Raw genomic sequence first — 21,943 nt, forward strand, 5'->3', positions numbered from 1 at the left:
TTTAACATTAGATCGTCTCTAAGCTTTACAGGAATGTGGTTCTGAATATAGACCGCAACACCGCCTCCGTTGGCATTTCTGTCTTTTCGGTAGATGTTATAACTTCTTGGTGACAGGGGGCAGTATTCATAAATTCAGATGAATACGTGCCCAAATTAAACTGCCTGCTTCTTGGGCCCAGAAGGTAGGATATGCATATTAGTAGATTTGGATAGAAAACACTCTGAAGTTTCTAAAACTGTTTAAATGATGTCTGTGAGTATAACAGAACTCATATGGCAGGCAAAAACCTGAGAAAAGATCCAACCAGGAAGTGACTTGTAGTTCTTCTATCTAATCCCTGTTCAAACTACAGTGTCTGTGGGGTCATTTTGCACTTCCTAAGGCTTCCATTGGCTGTCAACAGCCTTTAGAAACTTAATCTGTCTACTGTTACTGGGCAGAGAATAGGAGCTCAGTCAATCAGTGGACTGCCTGGGACCAGTGAGTTGTTTACTGCGCGGGCACATTTGGCGCGCCGCTCCTTCTTTTTCTTCTGTAATGAATACGCTATTGTCCGGTTGGAATATTATCGACGTTTTATGTTAAAAAGACCCTAAGCATTGATTGTAAACATCGTTTGACATGTTTCTATGAACGGTAATGGAACTATATGACTTTTTGTCTCTTGTTTTATGCTCACGCGTTATGCCTTTGGATAGTCATCTGAACGCACGAACAAAACTGAGGTATTTGGACATAAATATGGAGTATTTCAAACAAAAATAACATTTCTTGTGGAAGTAGGAGTCCTGGGAGTGCATTCTGACGAAGATCAGCAAAGGTAAGGGAAGATTTATAATACTAATTCTGAGTTTAGTTGACTCCAGAACTTGGCGGGTAACTGTATAGCTTGCTTTGATGGCTGAGCTCTGTACTCAGAATATTGGAAAATGTGCTTTCGCCGAAAAGCTATTTTAAAATCTGACACAGCGGTTGCATTAAGGAGTAGTATATCTATAATTCTTTCAATAACTGTTGTAAAGTTCATCAACATTTATGATGAGTATTTTTGTAAATTGATGTGCTCATTCACCGGGAGTTTTGGTGGGAATACATTTTCTGAACGTCACGCGCCAATGTAAAATGGGGTTTATGGATATAAATATGAACTTTATCGAACAAAAAATACATGTATTTTGTAACATTGAGTCCTGGGAGTGTCATCTGATGAAGGTCATCAAAGGTTAGTGATTCATTTTAGCTGTATTTCTGTTTTTTGTGACGCCTCTCCTTGCTTGGAAAATGGCTGTGTGGTTTTTCTTGTCAAGGTGATGTCCTAACATAATCTAATGTTTTGCTTTCGCCATAAAGCCTTTTTGAAATCGGACACTGTGGTTAGATTAAGGAGAATCTTATCTTTAAAATGGTGTATAATACTTGTATGTTTGAGAAATTTGAATTTTGAGATTTTTGTTGTTTTGAATTTGCCGTCCTGCTATTTCACTGGCCTTACCGCGGGTGGGACGCTAGCGTAACTAACTCCAGTGTATATTTCGCCTTGTGTTTTAGGTTATTGTCCTGCTGAAAGGTGAATTTGTCTCCCAGTGTCTGTTGGAAAGGAGACTGAACCAGGTTTTCCTGTAGGATTTTGCCTGTGCTTAGCTCTATTCTGTTTATTTTTATCCCGAAAAAAACTCCCTAGTCCTTTCCAATAACAAGCATACCCATAACATGATGTAGCCACCACCATGCTTGAAAATATGAAGACTGGTACTCAGTGATGTATTGTGCTGGATTTGCCACAAACATAACGCTTTGTATTCAGAACATGAAGTTAATTACTTTGCCACATTTGTTGCAGTTTTACTTTAGTGCCTTATTGCAAACAGGAATATTTTAATTCTGTGCAGGCTTCCTTATTTTCACTCTGTCAATTAGGTTAGTATTGTGGAGTAACTACAATGTTGTTGATCCACCCTCAGTTTTCTCCTGTCACAGCCATTCAACTCTGTAACTGTTTTAAAGTCACCTTTGGCCTCATGGTGAAATCCCTGAGTGGTTTCCTTCCTCTCCGGCAGCTGAGTTTGGAAGGAAGCCTTTGTCTTTGTAGTGACTGGGTGTATTGATACACCATCCAAAGTGTAATTAATAACTTCACCTTGCTCAAAGGGATATTCAATGTCTTCAACAGGCTCCCTTCTTTGTGAGGCGTTGGAAAAACTCCCTGGTCTTTGTGGTTGAATCTGTGTTTGAAATTCACTGCTCAACTGAGGGACCTTACAGATAATTGTATGTGTGTGGGGTACAGAGATGAGATAGTCATTCAAAAATCATGCTAACCACTATTATTGCACACAGAGTCTATGCAACTTATTAAAGTATGTGACTTGTTAAGCACAGGTAGACTTCTGAACTTGCCTTAACAAAGGGGTTGAATACTTACTTATTGACTAACGACATTTCAGCTTTTCGTTTTTATTAATTAGTAAAAAATTCTAAAAGTATTATTCCACTTTGTCATTATGGGATATTGTGTGTAGGCCAGTGACAAAAAAAATCTCAATTTAATCAATTTGAAATTCAAGCTGTAACACAACTAAATGTAGAAAAAGTCAAGGAGTGTGAATACTTTCTGAAGGCACTGTATGTCATCACGACACAGCTTTTCCAGAAACTCTTATTCTTTTTTATCTTGTCATGTGTGCTCCCTTTCCGGCCTCTAGGTCACCAGGCTGCTCGTTATGGCGTACACCTGTCACCATCGTTACGGGCATTATGACACTTACCTGGACTCCATCACCTCCTTGATTACCTGCCCCTATATATGTCACTCCCTTTGGTTCCTTTCCCAGGCGTCATTGTTTCTGTTTCATGTCTGTGCGTTGTTCATGTTTCTTATTTTGTATTAAGTTGTGTTTATTTATTAATACACTCAATCCCTGAACTTGCTTCCTGACTCTCAAGTGTGAAACGTTATAGATCTGCTTTTCTTTCAGTAGTTAATCTATGAAAGTTGTTCAAGGTCTCATTCACCTTGGCCTAATACTATAGTACTGAGTGGAATGTTAATTTAACACCAGCTCTCCAACAGTAATGAGTTTCAGTCTGTTATGCTTGAATTGCATTGAAACCCCCAATTAACACATATATTCATTGATTTGTCTTATCTATCACCTTCAGCAGATATGAAGAGATTCAAGGGATACTTTACGAACCAGATTCGACAACCCACAGTGCAGACAGCAGGGTAGTGCACATTCTAAATGAATGTGAAAATATTTAATTTAGGAATCAGTTCATTCTTAAATAAAGATTGAGCTCGACTGTAACAAACAGAGTAGTGGGGCCCACCAGGACTGTGCCCCACTGTGCTGCTAGCTGGTGTCTGATAGGGACAGATGCTTGAGAGGGTGACAGACCACGACCACCCACACTCTTCCTGTCCCGCCTCCTCCTTCCGTCTGATCCGCCCTCTACATGAGCATCTGCTCCCTCATGGCTAGCTGTTGTCCCAGTAACCACGTGACCCTTGACCTTACTTGTGGTGATTTTAGGGTGGGTGGGTGACTGTCTCAGGGGCATCCTCTGACCCCTCCCACCCTCAGTTTGACCTCTATAGGTCAGTGAGGTGTGTTCAGGGTGTTTAGGGTCGCCCTGACCTAAACTGGGTTAGGAGCGGGGGTTCGGTCGTAAACTTCTGCTTCCTTCTGGCCTTTCAGGGGGATTTGGGATTGGCTCTGTCTGTCAGCATTTAGCACTGTTCTGAAACTGGTGAATTGGGAGATTGAGTGAAACATTGAGACCCTGAGAGGATTAACCCTCTGCCTGGGTCAGTTTGTAGTTTTGGAATGCATTGCCAGGATGGAGTTTTATAACCTTGGCGGTTCTTGTCTCTTTCACTATCTGATCCTCTTAAAGGTGTTGGTCATGGAAAAGTTAAACATGGACATCCACACACCCTACAACACACTCCTATCACCTATAGACCTCACACCTGTCTCCACCCCACCCCACTCAGCTCATAGGAGCAGTATCTACGCTCTGGCCATGTCTCTGATCAGACGTACGTTAGCTAAAGTGGGCAGAGATAAAGAGAGTCTTAAGGTCATTGTGCTTGACTCATCATCTGCTGTCATGTTTATCAAAGGGAGCGGTTGCTATGGCCCTTAGAGGACTGTCTGACTAATACCTCCTCTCCTCTCCTTTTCACTTTCTCGTCTCATTCAAGATCCGGTGTGTGATCTCCCTTTGCGCTCCTGCTAAGTCCAACACCCCTATTGTCGGCCATGTGAGGTGTATGTATAGAGGAAGATGGAGGGAGGAGGGGTGTACATGGGTCGACCCAAGGTCCCAGGCTGTTTGTTCTGCATCATAATTGAGATGATATTTTTGATTCTCATCTCTTGGCTGTCACACTCTCTTTACCCTCTCTCTCCTTCCTCTCAGCCCTATCAGCCCTCTTTCATGCCACTAACTAATAAGCAACCACACTGTTATGTGCAACCGGGCCCCATAAATGTTGTGTGTATGCCACTAGGTTGTATAAGTGCCCTCTCCACCTCACTGGCCACAGGCCAGGGTTCTGTGAATTTAATTCATCTTAATTAATCATAATTATTGATAATCCCCTCTCTGGACCCCCGACATGGATAACGAGCATGTCATCTAACAGAGTTAACAGAGAGAGGTTGCCAAGCCACCTTACATGCACAGGATCAGGGAGAAAGACTGATAGAGAAAGATGGAGGTTGAGGTGAAAAGTGAATGAGGCCAAGTGAAGTATTGGAGACCTGCAGGGGAGAGCCTTTAGCAGGAGCAGCATGGAGCCCCTAATTACACTGTTACTGTAGTTAGTACTGCTGGGAGACATAGCAAGTAACCTGCCTGCTGCACACAACAAACTCTCTCTCTCTCTCTCTCTCTCTCTCTCTCTCTCTCTAACACACACACACATCACACACAGACACACACACGTCACACATAGCCTCTTAAACCTACATGTGCACTCTTAGAATGTTCCTGGATTTGTATATTCTCACTTATTTCTGCATGATATCCACACTGCTATTTTATGTGGTGTTGTGTCTGTGCTGTTTCATATCATCCGTCTGTGTTCTTTTCCAGACCAGTCTCAGGAACAGAGGTACAACTCCATTGCCGTGGCGGGGGCAGTGATGGGGGCGGTCCTCGCCCTTTTCCTCATTGCTGTCTTCACCATCATCATCCTCACCGCACGGAAGACCTCGCCCCCAGCGTTCACAGACAAAGTGTGAGTTAAAGTGATGTCACCGTATACTACGGCAGTAGCTAATCAATTAAGCCATGAGTTATATCATCAACTGATATGTTTTGTGACTGTATCAAATCAGCATAGAGTTACAGTCTAACTCAAATCCAAAGGGCTTTCCTACACATACTGCGTTTTGAGTCATCCCACTGCAGTGTACCATAAAATGGAGTCTGGTGCAGGGAAGTAAAGAGGTGGTGGTATAAAGTTCAGGGGTGACAGGTAATTGCAGTCTTGGCAGGAGTTCCTTGTCTTGTTTTTCTGAGTTAGTTTCTATTGCTAGACTTGTGCTCATGTTAACGTTAAGGCAAGGAGAAGGAAGGAACTTTTAGATGAAATTATTTACAGTCCTTGAGAGTTGGGTCACTCCCTGACCAAGAGGTCTGTGACTGGCATCTGACCATGTGTGTGTAGGTGGATTCTAGTGATTAAGTTGATTCTAGTGATTTGGAAGCCACAAAGAAAGTGGCTGATATAATATTTCAACTCATATATGTGTATCCTCCTGTCCTCCTGCATTTCCCAATACAGGATGTGAAGCAAAACAATAGCAGGTTTTTCTCATTGGTTTATCCTCCTAATACACCATAGATATGGAGGTCCGTCCGGCATCTCTATCCCCACAGGGATTACATAATCTCTGTGTTCCTTTTGTTCATGAAAGGCCTCCTCAATCCCACACCTCCCCTGTCTGTCTGCAGTTCCTCACCGTCCATTCACAGATTCAGTTTCTGACACCCGGAACGAGCTGGCCAATCAGCCGCTCCCGTTCCATAGAAGTGGGCGGCCCCTAGCGGAGCATCACTCCCAGTTGATGTTCTTCATGAGGGAGACAGAGAGAAACACAGTGAGCTGAGGAGGATGTGTCTGATGTGGGAACAATCAGTCCGTGGTGCTACAGCCTTTATTAACGTACATTGCACACTGCTAAACACTGCATGCAGGGGAGGGTTGCACTACAATACAGAGTAATGTAATGTACAATACAGTACATCAATGTACATTCATTTAGAGAGAATGGGAGTTGTTGGGCTGCAGGCAGTTCTGCTAAAAGGCTCTCATTCTTCTGTCATGGTAGCAGTTTAGGATAAAGCCTATGGAGACTCTCTCAGCTAGCGGGAGCTGGGGTTGTTTGGATCTTTCAGGTTGAAAGCATTTAAGTGTGTGTGTGTGTGTGTCTTTGATTATACAGTTGAAGTAGCAAGTTTACATACACCCTAGCACATACACCTTATACACATTTAAACTCAGTTTTTCACAATTCCTGACATTTAATCCTAGTAAAAATTGCCTGTCTTAGGTCAGTTAGGATCGCCACTTAATTTTAAGAATGTGAAATGTCAGAATAATAGTAGAAAGAATGATTTATTTCAGCTTTTATTTCTTTCATCACATTCCCAGTGGGTCAGAAGTTTACATACACTCAATTAGTATTTGGTAGCACTGCCTTATAATTGCTTAACTTAGGTCAAATGTGTTGGGTAGCCTTCCACAAGCGTCCCACAATAAGTTGGGTGAATTTTGGCCCATTCCTCCTGACAGAGCTGGTGTAACTGAGTCAGGTTTGTAGGCCTCCTTGCTCACACACGCTTTTTCAGTTCTGCCCACTAATTTTATATGGGATTGAGGTCAGGGCTTTGTGATGGCCACTCCAATACCTTGACTTTGTTGTCCTTAAGCCATTTTGCCACAACTTTGGAAGTATGCTTGGGGTCATTGTCCGTTTGGAAGACCCATTTGCGACCAAGCTTTAACTTCCTGACTGATGTCTTGAGATGTTGCTTCAATATATCCACATACTTTTCCTCCCTCATGATGCCATCTATTTTGTGAAGTGCACCAGTCCCTCCTACAGCAAAGCACCCCCACAACATGATGCAGCCATCCCCGTGCTTCATGGTTGGGATGGTGTTCTTTGGCTTGCAAGCCATCCCTTTTTCCTCCAAACATAACGATGGTCATAATGGCCAAACAGTTCTATTTTTGTTTCATCAAACCAGAGAACATTTCTCCAAAAAGTATGATCTTTGTCCCCATGTGCAGTTGCAAACCATAGTCTGGCTTTTTTATGGCGGTTTTGGAGCAGTGGCTTCTTCCTTGCTGAGCGGCCTTTCAGGTTATGTCGATATAGGAATTCGTTTTACTGTGGATATAGATACTTTTGTACCTGTTTCCTCCAATATCTTCACAAGGTCCTTTGCTGTTGTTCTGGGATTGATTTGCACTTTTCGCACCAAAGTACGTTCATCTCTAGGAGACAAAACGCGTCTCCTTCCTGAGCGGTATGACGGCTGCGTGGTCCCATGGTGTTTATACTTGCGTACTATTGTTTTGTACAGATGAACATGGTACCTTCAGGCGTTTGGAAATTGCTCCCAAGGATAAACCAGACTTGTGGAGGTCTACAATTTCTTTTCTGAGGTCTTGGCTGATTTCTTTTGATTTTCCCATGATGTCAAGCAAAGAGGCGCTGAGTTTGAAGGTAGGCCTTGAAATACATCCACAGGTACACCTCCAATTGACTCAAATGATGTCAATTAGCCTATCAGAAGCTTCTAAAGCCATGACATCATTTTCTGGAATTTTCTACGCTTTTTAAAGGCACAGTCAACTTAGTGTATGTAAACTTCTGACCCACTGGAATTGTGATGCAATGAATTACAAGTGAAATAATCTGTCTGTAAACAATTGTTGGAAAAATTGCTTGTGTCATGCACAAAGTAGATGTCCTAACCGACTTGCCAAAACTATAGTTTGTTAACAAGAAATTTGTGGAGTGGTTGAAAAACGAGTTTTAATGACTCCATCCTAAGTGTATGTAAACTTCCGACTTGAACTGTATGTATGCTTGACTCTTACTCACCCAAACCCTATCCCTACATTCTAGCAGTTTCTGATTAAGAGCACTAGTTTAATCCTGATAATAATGCTGAAAGTAAGCCTAGATTGTTTTATTAGTTTTGCCATTGATCCAAGGTGTTATTTAACCATTATGATAGTAGTCTGATCGCTTTGTTAAATCTCGACTCTCTGGCTCTTTCACTGGAGTTTCACATTTGGATTCTACAGCCGTTTGTCCCCACGGCCTTGGAGCTGGTGAGTGTGAGAGCAGATTCTTAGTCTGACTGTTGGAGAAGACTCTAATACATCCAGTCTGGCCAAAAGAAACATGACCCTGATCTGAAACCCAGTATTGAACAGCTGTGTGCGAATGGAAAAAAATACTTTCTGTCCCTGCATGCATGTGTGTGTGTGCCACATAGCTCTACTACTCAAACACACCCACACACACACACACACACACACACACACACACACACACACACACACACACACACACACACACACACACACACACACACACACACACACACACACACACACACACACACACACACACACACACACACACACACACACACAGACTCAGGTTCAGACGGGTGTGTCTACTCTACTCTGGGCCTTCTTGGTGTGTGTCTGATGCCAAAAAAAGGCAGTCGTCCTGAGTGTGACCCTGCCTGTGTCCCCCTGAGGGCGTCCCTACTGACCCTGTGGGCCCGGCTGAATGATTCCAGGCCTCATCCCTCTCTGTCATCACACACACATTAAAGCCCAGGTCTTCTTCTAATGGATCTGGTGCAGTCTTTTGTCACAGAGGCTACTGTGGGAAACACACGCAAGTTCATTAACTATACATCAACCATGTCTTCTCTCCAGGTCTCATCCAAGTAGGAGAGAAGGAGCTGGAGACCTAGGAGCAAGGCAGTTATAAGGGATGCACTTTAGGGTGATCAATCTTTTTAGAAATCAATGATTATGATGAGAGGTAATAAATGACCACAGGTCCAAGTGTATATGTTTTTGATCAGTGGGGAAAGGTTGCAAAAATTAACTATGAACTCAAGCTGCTTTCCAATTCTCTGGAATGTGAGGGTCATCACTACCATAATAGGAAGTACATCCACAACCTAATATTACACGTCCCTGTGTGTATCACCTGGGTGAAGGACAACAATTTGGAGTTAGAGCAAGAGAGATGATACTACAGCTCTCCAAAACAGGAGTGAAGTGTAGAGGAAAGAGCTGACAGTGTAGTGGAGTGAAGATGCTGTGATGGTTGTGTGAGGTGAAGTAGGAGGATGGTTTTTACAACTAGTGTTTAGAACAGGATCCATTGGAGGGGAGTTGGTCAGTGTTTTGCTGGTGGAGGGGGATTGATGTTGAGGGGAACTTGAGTGTGGTTTGAAGGATGTGGGAGGAGATTAGGTTGATTGGCAAGCCAAGCGTGAGGTGAGCCTTTATTAGGGATGGATGTTAACCTAATCATTCTATTAAACCCGGCTTAGCGCCTGTCAATTCTAGTCTGTAATTGATTTAATTCACAGTGGAAACCGTTCCTAACAATTTAATTAATCTGGTCCAACCACTTTGCAATTTCCTGGTTTGCCATCTCACAATAATATGTCCTACGGTGTGAGTTTTAGTCACTGTCTGCTTACATTTTAAGAGTGACAACAAATGTTTTTTATTTTCTCCTGTCTCCCTGCAGGATTGATCTACCTCCAACACACAAACCACCTCCTCCCTACACAGAGAGACCCACAGCCATCCCTCTGGCTGTCCATGCACCACAGGTGGCCTCCCTGTCACAGGTAAACACTGCACTGTACTATTATTGAACACCGCCCTCTGCAACTAGATCCTAGATTTCCTGAAGGGCCAACCCCAGGTGGTGAGGGTAGGCAACATCACCTCCGCCACACTGACCCTCAACACGGGGGCCTCACAGGGGTGTGTGCTTAATCCCCTCCTGTACTCCCTGTTCACCCACAACTGCGTGACCAAACACGACTCCAACACCATCATCAAGATTGCTGACGACGGTATTAGGCCTGATCACTGGCAACGATGAGACAGCCTACAGGGAGGAGGTCAGTGGCCTGGCAGTGTGGTGCCGAGACAACAACCTCTCCCTCAACGTCAGTAAGACCAAGAAGCTGATCGTGGACTACAGGAAACGGAGTGGCAAGCATATCCCCATCCACATCGACAGGGCTGCAATGCAGAGGGTCGAGAGCTTCATGTTCCTCAGGGTCTAAATCAATAAGGACTTAAATTGGTCCACTCACACGCGCACAGTCGTGTAGAAGGCGTGACAGCGCCTCTTCCCCCTCAGGAAGTGGTAAAGGTTTGGTATGGGCCCTCAAATACTTAAAAAGTTATGCAGCTGCACCATTAAGAGCATCTTGACTGGCTGCATCACTGCTTGGAATGACAACTGCACCGCCCTCAATTGCATGGCGCTACAGAGGGTGGTGCAGACAGCCCAGTACATCACTGGGGTCGAGCTCCCTGCCATCAAGGACCTCTATACCAGGTGGTGTGAAAGGAAGGCCCGTACAATTGTTAAATACTCTAGCCACCCAAGCCATAGACTGTTTTCTCTGCTGCCGCACGGCAAGCGGTACCGGTGCATCAAATCTGACACCAACAGGCTTCTTAACAGTTTCTATCCCCAAACCATAAGACTGCTAAATAGCTAACATAATGGCTACACAGACTATCTAAGTTGACCCTTGTATTTTATTTGTTATTTTTGCACTGTCTCTCTATGCACACTCACAGGACTCTACACACTCACGCACACTGACATTCCAACACACACATAACTTGCACACACATTTATACTGACTCTGCACACATGCACACATGCTCACATACAGTCATAATTTATGCTGCTGCTTCTCTGTTTATCATATATCCTAATGCGTAGTCACCTTACCCTATACATGCAGTATTTACCTCTATCACTCCAATATCCCTGCACATTGTAAATTATGGTATTGGAATTGACCCTGTATAAAGCTTGTTACTTAATTTTTATTTCTTGTGTGTTTTTGCTCTGATGTTATTTTTAGTGCTACATTGATATTGATTACTGCATTGTTGGGTTTGGAACTTGCAAGAAAGGAATTTCACTGTAATTGTGCCCGTGACATTAAAACTACACACTTTATTATGTGTAGGGTTGCAGATGGTGTTAGGGTTAGGGCTACATCTGGGGTTAGGGTTGTGGTTAAGGGTGAAGGTTGAACAGTGATGTAGACATGAAGCTAGGGTTAGGTTAGGGTTGTTTCACTACACCACACTGCTCCTAACAGCCCACATGAAAAAATACTACAGTTTACTATAGAATATTATAGTACTTAGTCTAGGATACTAGAGAATTCTGTAGTAAACTGGTGAAATGTAGTATAATGGAGAATACTATACTCCACACTGTAGTATCCCTTGATCATGTGTAGTACTTACACTACTATATCATTTTGTAGTATACTGTAGAATACTAGCTATACTACTCGTAAAGAATAATCAACGAGGGGCTATGTATTCTATGGAAAATAATGAACAACGTGGAAGGTGTGTTCCAAGACGCGCAAGTGTTGAAATGTGTTCAACATCCACTGAAGTAGCTAGCAAGTTTACTAGATAGCGACAGTAGTTGCCATGGTAACCAAACAAACATACTTGCTAGTTTAGCCTACCAAACCATCAATCCTAGCTTGCTATTCTGAAAATCGAATTCAACAATACCAATACTGTTTTCTATTCGACTTTTGCTTTCAAAAGCAGGTCAAACAAAACTTGTAAAAATAATCTATAGCCATTGAATTCTACCGTGCAAATATACTGTGCATTATTGGGAAATAATGCACACTCTAGAATTCCCTTCAAGCCAATCAGAAAGGAGTATTCAACAATGCCATGGTATAAACTGTATTAAAAACTGGGTGGTTCGAGTCCTGAATGCTGATTGGCTGACAGCCGTGGTATATCAGACGTATACCATGGGTATGACAAAACTTGTCTTTCTACTGCTCTAATTACGTTGGTAACCAGTTTATAATAGCAATAAGGCACCTTTGGGGATTGTGGTATAAGGTCAATATACCACGGCTAAGGGCTGTATCCAGGCACTCCGCTTTGCGTCGTGCTTAAGAATAGCAGTTAGCCGTGGTATATTGGCCATATACCACTCCCCATTATGCCTTATTTCTTAAGTACCCCCTCGATCGTGTAGTGCTGACTATAGAATGTTGTAGTATACTGTAGAATAGTATTGTAAATACTACAGTAATGTCTGCAAAAACACTACATTGTTGGCAAAAACACTACAGATTTTTTTTCTATAGTAATACTACATTATTTAATTTTCATATACCCCACCCATTCCCATCCCCATATCCCAATTTGTGCCACCCATGACTGAGAAGTATAGACCATATGCTGTATTGTATTCCATACATGTTATAGAAAACAGCAGTAGCTCTGAACTATCCAGACTCCAGTCCTTCGTACCTACAGGTTATGGAAAATTTGCTCCTTTAGTATTTGTCGAGTAAGTTTCCTCAAGCCCACACTTCTATGTCAAAAATAATTTGATGAGTAATTACTACAATATACTACTATCATGTCTGCAAAAATACCACAGTAAATACTACAGTATACTAAATCAAATCAAATCAAATCAAATTTATTTTTATATAGCCCTTCGTACATCAGCTGATATTCTCAAAGTGCTGTACAGAAACCCAGCCTAAAACCCCAAACAGCAAGCAAAGCATGTGAAAGAAGCACGGTGGCTAGGAAAAACTCCCTAGGAAAAACTCCCTAGAAAGGCCAAAAACCTAGGAAGAAACCTAGAGAGGAACCAGGCTATGAGGGGTGGCCAGTCCTCTTCTGGCTGTGCAGGGTGGATATTATAACAGAACATGGTCAAAATGTTAAAATGTTAAAATGTTCATAAATGACCAGCATGGTCAAATAATAATAATCATAGTAGTTGTCGAGGGTGCAACAAGCACGTCCGGTGAACAGGTCAGGGTTCCATAGCCGCAGGCAGAACAGTTGAAACTGGAGCAGCAGCACGGCCAGGTGGACTGGGGACAGCAAGGAGTCATCATACCAGGTAGTCCTGAGGCATGGTCCTAGGGCTCAGGTCCTCCGAGAGAAAGACAGAAAGAGAGAAAGAGAGAATTAGAGAGAGCATATTTAAATACACACAGGACACCGGATAAGACAAGAGAAATACTCCAGATGTAACAGACTGACCCTAGCCCCCCGACACATAAACTACTGCAGCATAAATACTGGAGGCTGAGACAGGAGGGATCAGAAGACACTGTGGCCCCATCCGATAATACCCCCGGACAGGGCCAAACAGGCAGGATATAACCCCACCCACTTTGCCAAAGCACAGCCCCCACACCACTAGAGGGATGTCTCCAACCACCAACTTACCGTCCTAAGACAAGGCCGAGTATAGCCCACAACGATCTCCGCCATGGCACAACCCAAGGGGGGGGGGGGGGGCGCCAACCCAGACAGGAAGACCACGTCAGTGACTCAACCCACTCAAGTGACGCACCCCTCCCATGGACGGCATGGAAGAACACCAGTAGGCCAGTGACTCAGCCTCTGTAAAAGGGTTAGAGGCAGAGAATCCCAGTGGAAAGAGGGGAACCGGCAAGGCAGAGACAGCAAGGGCGGTTCGTTGCTCCAGCCTTTCCGTTCACCCTCACACTCCTGGGCCAGACTACACTTAATCATAGGACCTACTGAAGAGATAAGTCTTCAGTAAAGACTTAAAGGTTGAGACTGAGTCTGCGTCTCTCACATTGGTAGGCAGACCATTCCATAAAAATGGAGCTCTATAGGAGAAAGCCCTACCTCCAGCCGTTTGCTTAGAAATTCTAGGGACAATTAGGAGGCCTGCGTCTTGTGACCGTAGCGTACGTGTAGGTATGTACGGCAGGACCAAATCGGAAAGATAGGTAGGAGCAAGCCCATGTAATGCTTTGTAGGTTAGCAGTAAAACCTTGAAATCAGCCCTTGCCTTAACAGGAAGCCAGTGTAGGGAGGCTAACACTGGAGTAATATGATCAAATTTTTTGGTTCTAGTCAGGATTCTAGCAGCCGTATTTAGCACTAACTGAAGTTTATTTAGTGCTTTATCCGGGTAGCCGGAAAGTAGAGCATTGCAGTAGTCCAGCCTAGAAGTAACAAAAGCATGGATTAATTTTTTTGCGTCATTTTTGGACAGAAAATTTCTGATTTTTGCAATGTTACGTAGATGGAAAAAAGCTGTCCTTGAAACAGTCTTGATATGTTCTTCAAAAGAGAGATCAGGGTCCAGAGTAACGCCGAGGTCCTTCACAGTTTTATTTGAGACGACTGTACAACCATCCAGATTAATTGTCAGATTCAACAGAAGATCTCTTTGTTTCTTGGGACCTAGAACAAGCATCTCTGTTTTGTCCGAGTTTAAAAGTAGAAAGTTTGCAGCCATCCACTTCTTTATGTCTGAAACACAGGCTTCTAGCGAGGGCAATTTTGGGGCTTCACCATGTTTCATTGAAATGTACAGCTGTGTGTCGTCTGCATAGCAGTGAAATTTAACATTATGTTTTCGAATGACATCCCCAAGAGGTAAAATATATAGTGAAAACAATAGTGGTCCTAAAACGGAACCTTGAGGAACACCGAAATTTACAATTGATTTGTCAGAGGACAAACCATTCACAGAGACAAACTGATATCTTTCCGACAGACATATTTGCAGTTATGTCTGCAAATAACACTACAAGAATATTTACATTTTAGTAATTTATCAGATGCGTACACAGACAAGAATACTATTGAAACCACCCACGAGTAAGGTTTCTTTTCTCCCTGTTTTTAAATGAATATCTGTGTATGTAGAGCTTGGGTCTAGTATTTCCAACAATGGCTGCTGTCTGTTTGGACTACTGGGAGAACAGTCATTTCCATCCAATTAACATCTCTCCTTTGTGAGCCCCTCTCTACTGATTCAGTGCCTACCTAAACAACATCCTTTACAACTCACACATCTTTGATATTCTTTTTTAGCTGCATATATTTAGGATTGAAATGGAAAGTTTTTTTAATTTCTGGAATATGATATGTTTATTGTATATCAACAGCGACTGAGAGTGTCATCCCGTCCTCTTTGTTGTGTGTTGCAGACTCGCAGGGCTGATCGACGGTTTGAGATGGCAGAGAGAACACCCACCAGGCTCGCGCCCCGGGAACCCCGAAGCCACTCCCACCAGCCACTGTCTTATCAGGAATGGGTGTGTCACCAGCATGGGACGGACCGCGTCTACATCAACCACCGGGAAAACTATGTGTGACAGACACATCTTGAGCCCTTCTATGGACCTGTCAATCAATCACTCACCCCGTCCCCACCCAACGCCATGCATGCTCCCAGAGGCCATCCTTTACAATGTGAAGAACGCAGGCAAAGAAACAGCTCATGATTTGACCAAGCCTTCACAGATGTGTCTACTCCACATTTAAACTCATTTGAGAGTAGCAGTTATGAGCTGTAAGAAACAAGACTAATGAGGCCGAAGCATAAACTGCTGAGGTTCTCTGAGGAACACATCCATACACCCCCTCCGCTCCACTACCATAAACCACCACACACCTTTTCTGTTCCCAACCACATTAATAAACAGAGCATAACGGTAGGGGGAATGGGAGGAAACCGACTTGGTACAGTACGACAAAATAGCTATTTAAAACAACGCACTAATCTCTGTTGTGTACTATATAGGAGTGGAATAATATGAACACACCGTACTAATCTTTAACCTGTATAGGAGTGAAATAAATTACTATGTCACGGTAGCTATAGTAATATTGTAATTATGTGATAATCCTGTGTTCAGTTATGCTTTTTGAATTAGATTTAAACCTAATTAAGACATCGGAAACCCTCTTATATAATCCCACAGCACCCCCCTAACACTCGTACTTGACTTGTTCCCCCCCAATAGCACTGACTTTGCTGATAGCTACTTTATTGAGGATAAATGTACTGACTATGACTGAGATATGTGGTAGCTATCTTAAGATGAATGCACTAACTGTAAGTCACTCTTGATAAGAGCGTCTGCTAAACTACTGAAATAAATGTAATAAATATTTATATAATTGTGGTATTAAATATCAGACATATCTCAAAATTGTTCTGGTAAACACGCAGCCAATTTAGTAGGATTCTAACTTTCTGGTATAAGAACAAAGATGACAACATTGTCTGAAGCAGAGTTTCCCGAACTCGGTCCTGGGACGCCCCCTGGGTGCACGTTTTGTTTTCTGCCCTAGCGCTACACAGGTGATTCAGATAATCAACTTGTCATCAAGCTCTGATAATTTGAATCAGCTGTATAGTGCTAGGGGAAAATAACTAAAAGTGCACCCAGGGCGGGCCCCAGTTCCCGTGTTTGGAAAATCCTGGTCTGAAGGACCAGTCACTTGTGTTACATCAGGATCAACTATTTCATTGAGTAGCATTCAGATAGTAACATATAATGTAAATTTGCTGTATTCAAATGTTCAGAACTAAAATGTTCAGAAAAGATAAATGTGGTGTAGTTCTAGTGTTTTGAGAAGTCAACTGAATCATGTAAAATATTTACTTCCGCACATGAAATTTAAACATTAATCATTCTTTCGTCAGTGAGAAAATCAGATTTAGTTTTTTTCATTGCAAGTTTGTAGTTTTTCAAATTTTCTTGTGCCATGTTAATATTTGAAGGGGGATCCTTTCCACTATAGATATGATCCGTTTTTTTTATTGTAATTCTTCCATTGTGACTAGTTAAATATATGCACTGTTTTCTTATTTTTTTTATATTAAACATTATGTTTATTACACAGTGGTATTTATTAAATGTTTTTACCATCATATTTATACAATATAAGTAGTCTGTTTGTATGACATCGTCATATGGTCAAATGATAGGAAGGGCAGTATAAGCCCTAGACAGGATTCTGCTAAGGACCTGAGCCCCACATAACAGAGTGCTGATGAGCTCTGTGCTTCTCCTCTCCTGGCCAGGCTGGTAGGGACCAGGGCTCTAGCTGAGCTCCAACCCACAATAAGGCCATTGTTTGTTTCCCTGTCACTGGTGAATAAGCTCTCAGGAATGCAATAACTAATAAAATATACAAATGTGTTAATTCCCGGGAAAACCTCGCTCAGTTTCCATCAGCTAACAAACTGCCCTGCTGATGCACGAGTAGAACGGCATAAGTGTGTGAGGGGCTAGTTTTACCAGACCATCCCGAGGGGCTAAAGATTAGAGACTGTCTGGACCAATGATTTATATATACACTACATGACTGATAGGGGGCGCTGTTTTGAAGCCACTCCATCTTGGCAATCCCCCACCATTGTAAAAAAAATATTTTGGAAGCTATGGAAATGCATTTATTAATGTCTACATTTGTTTTTGCCACCTTTATTCTAGTATTGACATATGAATGCATATTTTTTAATTATATTATGTTAGCTAAACATAAAAATAAAACAAATAAAAAATAAAGTGTAACTTTGAGAAAGTTTTAATGTTACTATCTACAACAAAAAATACATGTAATTTCGTCCTTTAAATATTTAATTGAAATATTGTAGAATTGCATTCATTCTTATGGAGGACTGCTCCGTATGGCCACTGAGGAGTGCCGATATGGCCGACCGGTGGCTGCAAAGCCTCCCATTGACCAATACATAGCATCAGCAATCCAGTTTTTATATACATCATTGGTTTGAACTCAGTTTTGGGCTGTGACGTCATGTAGCCTAATGGTGGGTAGTTTGGGATTGGACTGCAAAAATACATTGCGGGAGTAGAGGAGTTCCCTTTTGTAGTTCTCCTGTACAACAAGTATCGTTATGATGGTATGTGTAGGATAGCATTGGTGGTTTGGGAACTGATCTCAGCACATTCCTAAAGAGGCTACCTCATCCTGCATAAGGCTGTCAGCTCATACATAGTTAAATGTAATGTTTAATTTAGACTGGTCTTAAAGGGCAACAAGACATTTTAGAAATGAAATATGAGTTTATGAATGGATTTTCAGTTTGTTCACGTTCACAGAGGGATTTCTTCTTTTGGCCAGCAGCTGTCCTACGTACTGGCCTCTTCCAGACATACATCCTCCCTGTTAGTTTAATGAATAGTGCTCCCCTGTTAATGTGCTGGTGTACAGGCCAGATAGAGAATGAGTAACGTCTCGACACGCAGATACAGCCAGGAAATATATCTAGAATAATCGTATGCCTGCAGAGACACCTGATTGACAGATATCAGCTCTGCTTCAGGTCAGTGAGGGCCTATCATCATCATCATCATCATCATCATCATTTCTATCCAGGAAATGTTCTGCCCATGGAGGGAAGAGGGACTCCAACTCTTCTGTCAGAGACCCAGCAGTAAAACGGTGACGGTGAGAGTGATTATATGTGACCCATAACAGTGGTTAAAACCTTTTGAGGTGTTGTTAAACTAGCGCTGTCAACATGTTTGTGTGCCAGTGGCTGGACTGGACAGCCACAGTGATGGCGTCAGGTCATGAGGATTCGGTCGTACAACAGTTTTCACAACCCAGGAAAAGTTATCCATATAGGAAAATGTATTTCTCTCTATCTCTCTCTCTCTCCTCTGTTTCTTTCTCTCTCTCTCTCTCTCTCTCTCTCTCTCTCTCTCTCTCTCCTCTCTCTCTCTCGCCTGAGACATGAATGGTGGATAGGGGGCCAGACTCGAGCAATTTACTGCCCTTAAGAGGAGGGGCTTGGCCTTTCTTCTTCCCCTGAGCTGTTTGTCATATAATTTATTTCACTGCTGGAAAAGGTGGATGAAGAAATCCAGTGCCATGGAGACAGGTATGGAATAATTGATGGCTTTGTGGCGAAGCAGTGAAGAAAGAAGGGATGAAGGATGAAGGATGAGGGAGGGGAGATGAGAGGGACGAGTCTTTAAAACCATTCAGGGGTGATCACGGGCACCATACTTGGTGATGTGCCATCTGTTGAAATCGGCTGCATGTGTGTGTCTCTCACCATGCCTGCATGTGCGTGCGTGTGTGCTTGTTTGCCTCGTTCAATGCATTGTAGTATTTCTGTTCCTCCTCACCTCCCAGTACAGACTGAGCCCTCTGAATGACTCAATCAGTGGAGCTCAGAGCCAGTTATGCTCTCTATAGCACTGTGAAACACCTATAAATCAGGCTAAGAAGAACACAAAAGTGCTATAAATTTATTCATATTTCTCAGTATTGATCTGTGACCATTTATAGAAGTGGTTTATCACCGATCAACAGCCAGCAGGTTGTTTACAGAGCAGTCCACAGCAGGGAGACAAACACTATTAGCCAAGTCCAGCTCATGACATCTAAATGGGGGAGGAACATATTGTTTCTGAAAGCTTATCTATAAAACCTAGTCTAACACAGAGGTACAAGAAAACCAGAGCAGCTCTTGCTCATAAAGTCGATAAAAGTATTTCTCCACAAACCCATATTTGCATGTACAGTTGAAGTCGGAAGTTTACATATATCTTAGCCAAATACGTTTAAACTCAGTTTTTCACAATTCCTGACATTTATTCAGAGTAAAAATTCCCTGTCTTTGGTCAGTTAGGATCACCACTTTATTTTAAGAATGTGAAATGTCAGAATAATAGTAGAGAGTATGATTTATTTCAGCTTTTATTTCTTTCATCACATTCCCAGTGGGTCATAAGTTTACATACACTCAATTAGAATTTGGTAGCATTGCCTTTAAATTGTTTAACCTGGGTCAAACGTTTCGGGTAGCCTTCCACAAGCTTCCCACAATAAGTTGGGTGAATTTTGGCCCATTCCTCCTGACAGAGCTGGTGTAGCGGAATCAGGTTTCTAGGCCTCTTTGCTCGCACACGCTTTTTCAGTTCTGCCCACAAATTTTCTATAGGATTGAGGTCAGAGCTTTGTGATGGCCACTCCAATACCTTGACTTTGTTGTCCTTAAGCCATTTTGCCACAACTTTGGAAGTATGCTTGGGGTCATTGTCCATTTGGAAGACCCATTTGTGACCAGGATTTAACCTCCTGACTGATTTCTTGAGATGTTGCTTCAATATATCCACCTAATATTCCTGCCTCATGATACCATCTATTTTGTGAAGTGCACCAGTCCCTCCTGCAGCAAAGCACCCCCACAACATGATGCTGCCACACCTGTGCTTCACGGTTGGGATGGTGTTCTTCAGCTTGCAAGCCTCCCCCTATTTCCTCTAAACATAACGATGGTCATTATGGCCAAACAGTTCTATTTTTGTTTCATCAGACCAGAGGACATTTCTCCAAAAAGTACGATCTTTGTCCCCATGTGCAGTTGCAAACCATAGTCTGGCTGTTTTTATGGCGGTTTTGGAGCAGTGGCTTCTTCCTTGTTGAGCGGCCTTTCAGGTTATGTCGATATAGGACTCGTTTTACTGTGGATATAGATACCTTTGTTCCTGTTTCCTCCAGCATCTTCAAGGTCCTTTGCTGTTGTTCTGGGATTGATTTGTACTTTTCGCACCAAAGTACGTTCATCTCTAGGAGACAGAATGCGTCTCCTTCCTGAGCGGTATGACGGCTGCGTGGTCCCATGGTGTTGATACTTGTGTACTATTGTTTGTACAGATGAACGTGGTACCTTCAGGTGTTTGGAAATTTCTCCCAAGGATGAACCAGACTTGTGGAGGTCTACAATTTTCTTCTGAGGTCTTGGTTGATTTCTTTAGATTTTTCCATGATGTCAAGCGAAGAGGCACTGAGTTTGAAGTTAGGCCTTGAAATACATCCACAGGTATACCTCCAATTGACTCAAATTATGTTTATTAGCCTATCAGAAGCTTCTAAAGCCAGGACATCATTTTCTGGAATTTTACAAGCTGTTTAAAGGCACAGTCAACTTAGTGTATTGTAAACTTCTGACCCACTGGAATTGTCATACAGTGAACTATAAGTGAAATAATCTGTCTGTTAATTAACAATTGTTGGAAAAATTACTTGTGTCATGCACAAAGTAGATGTCCTAACCGACTTGCCAAAACTATAGTTTGTTAACAAGAAATTTGTGGAGTGGTTGAAAAACGAGTTTTAATGTCTCCAACCTAAGTGTATGTAAACTTCTGACTTCAACTGTATATATTTGACACTGTGATATGAGAATAAATGTGTACCTCATTGTTGGATAATATACACTATATATACAAAAGTATGTGGACACCCCTTCAAATGAGTGGATTCGGTTATTTCAGCCACACCCGTTTCTGACAGGTGTATAAAATTGAGCACACAGCCATGCAGTCTCCATAGACAAGCATTGGCAGTAGAATGGACTTACTGAAGAGCACAGTGACTTTCAACTTGGCACCGTCATAGGATGCTACCTTTCCAACAAGTCAGTGTGTCAAATTTCTATCGTGCTAGATCTGCCCCGGTCAACTGTAAGTGCTGTTTTTGTGAAGTGGAAACGTCTAGGATCAACAACGGCTCAGCCGTGAAGTGGTAGGCCACACAAGCTCACATAACGGGACTGCCGAGTGCTGAAGTGAGTAGCACTTAAAAATCATCTGTCCTCGGTTGCAACACTCACTACTGAGTTCCAAACTGCCTCTGGAAGCAACGTCAACACAATAACTGTTCGTCGGGAGCTTCATGAAATGGGTTTCCATGGCCAAGCAGCTGCACACAAGCCTAAGATCACCATGCACTTTGCTTAGCGTTGGACTGAGTGGTGTAAAGCTCGCCGCCATTGGACTCTGGAAC

General features: G+C 42.6%; 1 protein-coding gene across 1 annotated transcript in view; it reads left to right on the forward strand.

Annotated features, from left to right (window-relative positions):
* Positions 1–17,001, forward strand: part of LOC106568037 (nectin-3-like protein) — an 86,130-nt gene extending 69,129 nt beyond the window's left edge. Inside the window, exons 6-8 of the mRNA XM_045692301.2 lie at positions 5,107–5,251; positions 9,819–9,921; positions 15,316–17,001. Coding sequence (XP_045548257.1) covers positions 5,107–5,251; positions 9,819–9,921; positions 15,316–15,483 — 416 coding nt within the window. The 3' untranslated portion in view covers positions 15,484–17,001. The remainder of the gene's footprint in view (positions 1–5,106; positions 5,252–9,818; positions 9,922–15,315) is intronic.
* Positions 17,002–21,943: the final 4,942 nt, after the last annotated feature.

Source organism: Salmo salar, chromosome 13, assembly GCF_965601325.2.
Source record: "Salmo salar chromosome 13, fSalSal1, whole genome shotgun sequence".
Classification (NCBI taxonomy): domain Eukaryota; kingdom Metazoa; phylum Chordata; class Actinopteri; order Salmoniformes; family Salmonidae; genus Salmo; species Salmo salar.